At 37.7% G+C, this 10,118-nt stretch overlaps 1 protein-coding gene and 1 non-coding gene across 5 annotated transcripts in view; both read right to left on the bottom strand.

Annotated features, from left to right (window-relative positions):
- Positions 1-300: 300 nt before the first annotated feature.
- Trnad-guc (transfer RNA aspartic acid (anticodon GUC)) lies at positions 301-372 on the bottom strand. The gene has a single exon. It is a non-coding gene; the product is annotated as a tRNA-Asp (tRNA).
- Positions 373-6,302: 5,930 nt separating this feature from the next.
- LOC132556513 (uncharacterized) overlaps positions 6,303-10,118 on the bottom strand; it is a 39,946-nt gene continuing 36,130 nt past the window's right edge. For all 4 annotated transcript variants that reach the window (XM_060220927.1, XM_060220924.1, XM_060220925.1 and 1 more), the window contains exons 9-10: positions 9,776-9,916; positions 6,303-9,421 (exon numbers count right to left, since the gene is read on the bottom strand). In XM_060220927.1, coding sequence (XP_060076910.1) covers positions 7,708-9,421; positions 9,776-9,916 — 1,855 coding nt within the window. In that variant the 3' untranslated portion in view covers positions 6,303-7,707. The remainder of the gene's footprint in view (positions 9,422-9,775; positions 9,917-10,118) is intronic.

Genomic DNA, 10,118 nt, shown 5'->3' with positions numbered 1-10,118 from the left:
GTGTTTACGACTGTAGCTCTCAGTGGAACTCGTCCTTTGCATAAACGAATATTTGTTCTCAGAACAGCGTGATTCCTAAAAATTATACATAGTTATGCATAGAATGACAATGGAAATACATGCTGAATTTCACGTAATTTATACGTAATGTTTTTGTCGAATTTATCTTTGTTATTAACAAATGTTACCTTTGTTCTGGCAATAAACTGAGTTTCATTCTTGTATGTTTACAAACATCCATGTACTTTTATAAATATAGTGTAATTGGTAATAGGAATTTAAAAAAAAATAAAAAGTGTCCTCCCCGGCGGGGAATTGAACCCCGGTCTCCCGCGTGACAGGCGGGGATACTTACCACTATACTACCGAGGACGTTGCAGAAATTGCCGATAATTTTTATAATGCACATGAAATGCATAAATGTGTGATTAATTAGATGACGCAATGTTGAACCAACACAATACGTTATTCTGACAAAATGTTTCGAAAAACTAGTATAACGTATACTTTTCAATTAACAGGAAGAATATTTTCTCATACAAACAGCTTGACTAAAACGAAAGATACCAAGAGTTATTCCCCGTCGCCTACAACGTAATAGAACGTAATGCTACAGTGCATACTTCGACAAGCAATCTCAAAACCGGTCTCCACGATTGTGACCAAATGTAATGATAAATTTATTGAGATAAAAATTCACTTTTTAATAGTATGAAAAAAGGGTCACTTCACATATGTAACACGAAGCGCCCAAACTTAAATACATGATTATGCATGAATAATCCGACTCGTTAGAGCAACTCCCCAATTAGATCTCGATATCTCTCATTTCATTTTGGATTTTTATTAGAATTAAATTTTAGACTGTATGATCAGGAACGTATTACCTAGATATAATATACGTTCATGGTATGATGCAGTTTAATTAGTATTATTTGTCTCTACTGTAGACTGATTCTAAACTTGTATTCATTTACAACATGTCTATTGTTCGGTTTTATGTAGTCTAATTTTCCCTTTGTTCGTTTTAGTTCCCAATACAGCGATCAGTAATAGGTTTATTAACGAGATCAACATTTTGTTATTATTCATCGTACTTAATAGGCAATAAATTTATATAGATACCAAGTGTGAATTTAATGTATTTTAACTGGTAATCTGTGTATTTAAACATAGGTCTGAAAGTCTACAATAGCATTGGACATGTTTTTCACGTGTTACTCTTCAACTAAGGAATGCTTCGTATAAGACTTTGACTCACACCAAGTACTTTTGTTAAAGCATACAAAAAATTAAGGGTTGTCCATCGTTTCCCTGGCGCACAGTCTCATAAAATCTTACACTTATTGTTTACAGCAATTTTTTTTATTTGTGTTGTGCACTGTAAAAACAAGAAAATATATTACTATGTATATTGGCTTACTATCAAATTAAATGACAACGGAAATTCACGAATATTTAACAACTGATGGTCGTTGACTGTCGAATGACTGTAAATCTGAGAAAACATTACAAAATAGTTCGGTTTCATCATCTGGTAAAATAGTCTGTATTAAAACATATACACAAAGGGATGACATAAAAATGTAGATGTTTAAACTCAAGGATTGAAATTATTTTTTATTCGCTTGTGAGTTGGAATTCTCGCCCGATATGTCTGGTACCCTCTCTCTCTCTCTCTCTCTCTCTCTCTCAAGTGATGTCATAATTCAGTGAATTTGAATAATTCGGAAACGAAACACCGTTGAATTTATGAAATTCTGTTAATATAATGTACGAGAAAAAAATCTTTTATCCGTACATGTTCGATATCGATTAATCTTAATTTGGGGCTGACATTTGTACATCTCAACCACGGCTTTCCCTCGAATCAAATTTGGTTACAGAAAGTCAGCCTTCGACTGGCATTTATACAATATTTCCCTAGCTCTAGGACAGAGAGCCTTCAACCGCGGGGAGATTCTTGACCGTCTAAACCGAGACTTTACCATGGTTAGACAGTCTCTTCAAATGGCAAACATTTCTCTATCTAACTATTAGGTGTTGGAAGAATCAATTTACTATCCCATTTCCCCATATATCATGAAAAATACAACATTTGGACACTTGTGAGTTCTACAAATAACGATTTTGTTTTGTGACTGATGTGTCAATATTTGTATTATGATAAGGAATTCCTCAATTACTACAGAGATGTTACACAGCATGTAATTACAATTATTCAATGAAAATAATGGTATACCTACGATATGACGTCAGCAATTTTCTCACTAATTATGAAATCCGGATAGCGATTGTCAATGACGTCAATTTCCACTCTCAAAGTCACAACTAAAAATGGTCACAAATGAAAATGCCACACCGGTTTTGGAGTTGACATTTAACGTCTTGGCGTGTGTTTGCTAATCACAAGACGAAGCCTAGGGATAATGCGATAGTGCGATAAAAATAACTGAACCAATTTCTTAACAGTAAACTGAGTGCCTAACTTTTATGAAATGTGTTTTCTACAATCTATAAATGACTATGTGGAAGATATGTTTCTGTACCAAGTTTTACGTTGGAGAAAGTATAATGGGTCTATTTTCGATATCAATTGATCATAGTCTGAATACAACACCAGGTTTGTAGGTTAACTGACCCTTTTTTTTCGTCATACGTCGTCCGTTAGCTTTTCATATTTTTATCTTCTCACAAACCGCTGAGCCGATTCAAACCAAACGCGGTCACTGCATCCATACCCCGCAGGGACAGAATTGGTGTTCCCCATCTTCTGGAGTTTACAGCGCGGGTCAAATACAGTTATACATTCTATTTTAATCATCTCTCCTCAAGACAAATAATTTCTTTATCTAGTACTTAATATGGTTGTGATGTCAAAAAACAGCTCGCGCAAAATAGTCACGTGATTGTCTTGATGTAACATTTAGTCTCCAGGAATGGAGGATTTTTTTTGGACGAAGCCAATATACTGAAATAGCATAAAAATTCCAATTCGTTTGAAAATCGTCAGCTTTTCGTATAAGCACATGCTTTGAAAGTTTTAGGAAGTAATGCAAAGATTTTGTTCGTCAAGCTGTATGGTCACCTGGTCAAAAGCTATCAACATTTCTTTCTAAAATCTTCAACATTTTGTATAAGCCTTAATCAACACCTTTGCCTGTGTGCCACATGATGGTTAGGTATGGGTATAACAGTTTAAGGTTTCTAGGAAACCCGACTACCCTGAAAAACCTACATGGAGACGTTGGGATTTTAACTATCTGCCTTTTCTTATTCTGCTTTTATCACATATCACTAAGATATCTTGTCGTCTTCATTCATAAGTTTAATAATATTACTGATTCATTCATTACTTATTGTAAAGGAGAAATACGATTCCAACGTCGAAATGATATTAAAGATATTCTGCCAACTATCCTGCCCTAAAACTGTTAGGGATCAATGATACTTCTACTGTATACAGTCTCTCGGAAAATCCGCTTTGTCTTTGGTTTGGCGGTAGAGGTACATTTACATCTACATTACTGTACATGTTTTATGAGGAAAATTTGGTACTGAACTTTCTATTTCATCAGTACCGACAATGTGTAAATGAAGTATCATTATTATTGGTACAGGAACTTATTTAGACTGGACTTCTATATATTCCGAAGAGCGTTCAGAAATAACGTTTAATACGTGTAACTGACAACAAATAAACAGTCTTAAAATAACATGAATTTTGTGTCTTTTGACATGTTTTCGTTCTTGTTTTCAACCCGCGATATTCACGTTTTTTTCTCTTTCATTTGAACTTGTGCCAGATCCTTTCGTCACTGTTTTGGCAAATACATGAATATCTATCATAATAAATTAACGGGAAATAACTCTGAATATCCTTACTTTCCTCGTGTGTTTACAGGTATATTTTGTGCTGGAGGTACAAATTGCAATATACTGATCTCCTTTTAAAGACTTTATTTTCATATTTCGCGCGAAAAATGAACTTTTTACTTTCATAGTCCATAACATTTAGATGCTCGAAAAAGGAAAAGCATATCGTATCATAAATACAAACTTGTATCAGAAAACGAGTTTGTAGTACTCTTCTTAAAATCTATATGAAGTTTCACCATAGATGATAACTTCAAAATTCTTCAACTAACCCTATATGCAGTGTCAACAAAAAAAAGCTATAATGAAATGCATTTTTGTGGTTTTGTGGAGTCCAATGGTGATGATGCTGTTGAGTTAGTGTAGTGATGGCATTGAAATCCAACTTCAGATTTACATGTTTATTTTAGCATGTATATATACATATCTTTACAAAGAACATCCATGTATTTACAAATTACATTCTGATATACTTCAGATAAAAAAGCCAGAGTGAGCGGCCGCCCCGCCTCTCATCCGTCTTTCCTGTGTGGCATTCCCTCTTCTAGTTGATCAAGAGTGTTCTATTCATACCAAACGCTTGACAGACACATATGTTAAATGTGGCAAACTAGGCAATAATTTGGTTTTAAGAGATGAGATGAAATCAAATATCGGTTTTAATTGATCTTACATGAACAATGTATATGTACTTCGTCAGTACAACCAAGCCTCAAGCATATTAGATAAAAAAATATGACAGTTAACTTAATGATCATGTTAATGTAATATTTCAAATTTCTAAAAAGGGTTTTAACTCAGATAAATAATATAAACATTTTTATAGGTCGAAGTGTAGAAAAATATTATTTGAAAAGAGACGGGAAAAGTTATCTGTATCATAACCATCCATTTGTTGTATTGGAGAGACAGAGAGCTAAAGGTTGTTATACATGTAGAATGAAAAATATCTAGGATAAGTTGATAAAATTTGGAAAGAGAAAATGAAGAGTTTCTCTTTCGTGTACACGTCTTTTCAATATTGTTTTTTAATACTTGATTAATTCGCCTTTCTAACATGCGTATTACAGGATGGCATGTGTCGAAATTTCTGCTAAATATTACTGGAGAACATAGTTAAATGAGCCGAAAGGTCCAGAGGAAAGATAGGATAAATGCGGCAAGACAAAGAACACCTTAATGGAAGTCACAACTCATTGAGAAAGATGATGACGAGAATGTAAATCCATCTACATAGATGGCGTCATTACTCAAATCACATACAAGCGGTAAAGATGTCGAGTTTCTTCCCTTTTCGTTTAAGCACGCGGAGACAACAGTTTATAGATTAAATATAACTGCTCATTTCGGGGGTGGAGAACCAATGGCGAGCAAACGTTTAGAACATATAACGTTTAATTTAGCTCCACAACAAAGAAGTATGGCACGTAACAGCCTCAGTCGGCCGAAATGTCACGAACATTGAAAGGAGGGGCTTTTCTGTCTTTTTTCCGTATATATGTATTTTTTTTTATTTTAACAATCTTGATGAGACATATCCGGGTAATTATCAGAAATCATATGTCGTTTGTTTTTTCACAAGATTTTCAAAGTTGCAACCTTGAGCAATTGAAATGCTTTTTCTGCACACATGTTCCAACTTTTAAAAACTGAATTTAATCCATGCAGTATGATAAGAAAACACGTAGAGTGTACCCAGAGTGAAAACATTAATTAATATATTATCATTTATGATCCTAAATCAAAAAGGTTGAAACCCGCATCAAACTCAGCTATCCTCAAAAATTGACACAAGCGTGCGCAAATATCGGAAAATTAGATTGGACTAAAATATATCGAGTTTATGCTTTCCATCTGGAATTAAGAATTAAAATGAGAATGGTTTCTTTATTCCTCTATACCATAGGTAATAAGACGTGTGTCGTGTTTTATCGAATCACACGTTAGTTTGTCTACTTTTATTTCATTTTAATACACCTCTTTTATGAACTCATTCTAGTAGCAAGTTGATTGGATTTGATACAAGTCGCAGCGCCTATCTACCACGACCTTATTTTCTCCGATGATTGAGTTGTATGATGGTGCTAGTGTTAAAGAATCCTAATAAATGAATAGTGTTGGAGACGTGGAAAAATATCCTCTTTAAGATTACTCGTATTTAAAACGTCACACAAATAATATTTTTACATTTTCTTGTACTTTTCCCAGTTTAGACATAATATTGACAGAGTCATACACGGTACATGTTCTGTTATTCCAAAAGTTGAGTCTGAAAGCACTTTTACCTGTCATTAATACTATATTTTACTTCAACTGAAACAAGTGCTCCAAATTAAGTAACGCCATACCTCTTTACCGTATAAACTGGGAAAAATAAAGTACTTTCAAGTAGTGTAACGATGAAATAATCTACGACTGAACCACAATTGTGGGTACCACAAAAGTTTATTCTTCAATCTGCTACATAACATATATCAATGTGTTACAAATATCATCTGGGGCGTAGGGTGAACAGTATGGTTGTGAAGGGTGTGTGTTGTGAAGGGTGCGTGTTGTGAAGGGTGTGCGTTGTGAAGGGTGCGTGTTGTGAAGGGTGTGCGTTGTGAAGGGTGTGCGTTGTGAAGGGTGACCGTTGTGAAGGGTGTGTGTTGTGAAGGGTACGTGTTGTGAATGGTTTTCGTTATGAACGATGAGCTGTTAAGGGTGCGTAATTTGATGTGTGTTGTGAAGGGTGACCGTTGTGAAGGGTGTGTGTTGTGAAGGGTTATCCCCAATATGGTCACTTAGCTCAGTTGCAACTATAAACAGGACGGACATCTAGTTGGTGAGGTTTTTTAATCGGTTTTTATAGTAGGTTTTGCATATCTGTTTGATTTTCTACCAGTGTTTCTCTTGGCCACTTTGCACGGTGTTTGGGTATGACCTAGTGTGGTAATGAATACCTTTCGGGGACATGGTATAAAGTAATAATATCACGTGTTCAGTAGCACAGACCCAGGTGTGCGAATTCTATTAACCAATTCCGTCACACTTTGACTTCAGCACCCCGAAAGGATGTGGTGCTTTTGTTATCCTGATTTCTTCACAGCTTTTATACAGGTAAATGTAGAGCCCACAAAGGACACACAAAAACAAATATACAACACTTTGCTGTGGAAACGAATTCATCCTGATGCTTACAACAGAACACCGACATTGCTTATATTTCTTGAAAAAGACAAATCCACAGCGCCCCCAGATGGACACTTATGTACCAGGATTTCGATAATTACATCAGCACAGAAAGATATAAACTGATTTTCTACTCCCCCGAGTGGACATATATCGTCACTTACTAACCGGTTTAAAATATCATATCATGTCTAAGTATCAATATATACGCCACATCGTAGTGTCGTTCCAAATCGAGGCACCAGGAAGCTACCTGTATAGCTGCCAAAGCGCAATTCCAATATGAACGCAATGATCACTTATCGGACCCAAAGTGAACAGCCACCCCGGCATTATATATCACAAATAACACTCCTTCTTCATTCTTAACACTCGGGTAAATAGCACTCCTTTATAGCACTAGATGCTGTTATCCAAAAGTAATAATCCTCCTTTATGACTTAAGACGCTGTACTCTGATGATAACTTTCGATTATTGTTCTACGCGGTGAAGTAACCCTCCGTGTTGCTTCTAGACATTGAACTCCGGTTAAGACACTGTCGTGAATCTAGATGTTGTAATCCTTTGGGACACTGGATTCTTTACTCCGATAAAAGTCCTCCTTTATGGTTCTAGAAGTTGTACATTGACGTTGTACACCGGTGACATTCATTGTGGTTCTAGACACTATACTCTAGAAGAGAGGAAAAGCGACTCTGTTCTACATCGTAGCTCGCCACTAGAACGATCCTGGATGGAGCTTCCTGGTTAGGAACGAGTTCTACTTTGCCTTCCCATACTCCGGAATCGTCCTGGTCAAGGCGAGTCCAGTCTTGGTCCACCACAACCGCCACTGTGAACGCTTTTGGAATCCGTACACGGAATGGAATTAGCTCCGTTTCCGTCTTGGGTGGGATGGCTAGTGGCTCCCACATGTAGCAACCCTCCTTCCAGTAGCCGAACTGTTTTGGGTAGCGCACCACTGGGGCGGTAAGCTGTTTACAATGTATCAGGTAGTTATATAAACCTGGTATCTGCTGACTGTTGTCCTCGAATAGGTTACCATGGATACATAAAGCAAAGAAGCCTTCTTGCGGAAGGAGCACGCATAGACGGATTCCTTCACTAATAGACTGTATAAATATGAACTCGGAACATTCCCGTTTTGTTTCAATTTCGTTCATGCTGGAGGTGAAGCGCATGCCCTTTGACGTGTGAAACTCTATTTCGACGTAATTTCCGTCGAGATGCATGATGGGATCTGGATGAGTAGCAGGGATGATTCCGTGTTTAACCAACATCGGCTGCTCTCCGAGGAAACCTGACGGAAGACGGGGCAGTTGCATAGGCTTGACTTCTTCATCACAGACGACAAGATACTGTGCTACATGACGCATCTTCTTGGAGTCTATATCCGGGTCTTTGGCATATATTTCGAAACCATACTCACCACGTCCCGGGGCTGTGATAGAGAATTTGGTCGCGTTACCAGATGTTCGGTGAATGACATAACCCTCAAAATCAGTTGCGTCCTGGAACTGAACCAGCCTCGTTCTGTACTGCATGATCTTAGGCGTGGTAACGATTAGAGTGGCCTGTCCTTGTTGAGTTGAGATGATAGCGTTTGTGTGCTCAGTAAACATGCCGAATAGGTAGAATGCAGACCCAGGTCCCCAACTTTGGTAGGCACACGGAGGGTAAGGCTTGGCAACCGGTGACAGAACCTCCTCTTGGATAATCTTATACTCACACACCTGGGCGAACATGCTGTCTTTTTTCTCTGGTGAGTCTTCTTTAGCATAAACAAAGAACGTATACGAACCCGTCTCTGGTAGACGAAGCCTAAAGGTGATTATACCATCATGTGCTTCAAGCATACCATAGCGATTCAATTTTTGACCCTCGCCCTCGTCGTTCTTCACATCAGGTTGTATGCTGAAGGTGAAGTGGAATGGAGGACAGTTGGTGGGGTAACGTAATGTGATGGTTGTCTCTCCTTTACTGATAACTTGGTAAGTATCGTGACTGAAGATGTCGAGACCGAGGAGGAAAAAATGTGGGGTCATGACTGGCATGTTTGAGAACTCCTCCATGGTAACATGCGGTTCCAGTAGCTGCCACTGTTGATCATCAGGGAAGTGAGTGTATATAAACCTAGAGGGAATAGTTAGGAAGAAATGGTCGTCCAGACCGTGCTGGATGTCACCTGATGTCGTTAGGTTACTGATGATTGGTCGCCGGGCAAACCGAATGTCAACAAAGTACCAATGACCGTCCACGTTAACGACGTTCCACGTGTGGAAGTTTGAGCCTGGTCCGCCCATGGTCTGTCCGGGCTTGTAGTCTGTACCTTTCGCCTGGCCGGTCAAAACTCGGGAGGGGATTCCACTGTACCTGGTGACGCAAAATAGATAGGAAATAATTACCTGCATTTTAAACTTTTCATTACCAATATCTATTTTTATAATATTAGCTAAATCTTGTTTATTATTATATATGAATTATAAATAGTTGAACAATATTTTAAATCTGGAGGACATCTACTCTCACACCTTACTTCAACTACAAGGGAAATGTATGTAATCAAAATATGGATTGGGTGCTTCTCTTGTATATAACATCATCTTGAAAAGGCTCTCAATATCCGACTTTTTAAGTATAGAGTATAGAACAGCTACATATCTATGTATCAGTCCTGTCTTTCTCGTCTACAACTTGTCAACAGGGCAGATTCATGCGAGGTTTTACCTGCATAGGGTATGAAAAGCCATGGCGTACGTGGTTCGGCCCGTGTGTAGACAGTGGAGTGTCTCCTCCGGACTTCCCTCTGTGACATCTTCAAACGTGATGTCCTGCACTTTCTTGGTAGCCAGCCACAGGTACAGGATTCTTGAAGAGTAAAGCACATTCAGGACCTCATTGGGAAGTAAGAGCATAAACCTGTATGTACTTAATATAATCTTCATCAAATACAAAGATACAAGGTCAACACAAAAGGACAATTAGAGCTATGGAGACACGTAGCGAAACCAGAAAATATGGAGACACGAAATCATAACAGGAAGCAAAGAGGCAGGGAATGACAACATAA

Source organism: Ylistrum balloti, unplaced genomic scaffold (genome assembly GCF_031769215.1).
Source record: "Ylistrum balloti isolate Yb309-2 unplaced genomic scaffold, AGI_CSIRO_Ybal_v1 Utg370574, whole genome shotgun sequence".
Lineage (NCBI taxonomy): Eukaryota > Metazoa > Mollusca > Bivalvia > Pectinida > Pectinidae > Ylistrum > Ylistrum balloti.
Note: the sequence above shows the minus strand (reverse complement) of the source record. Positions and strands in the feature narration are given on the sequence as shown.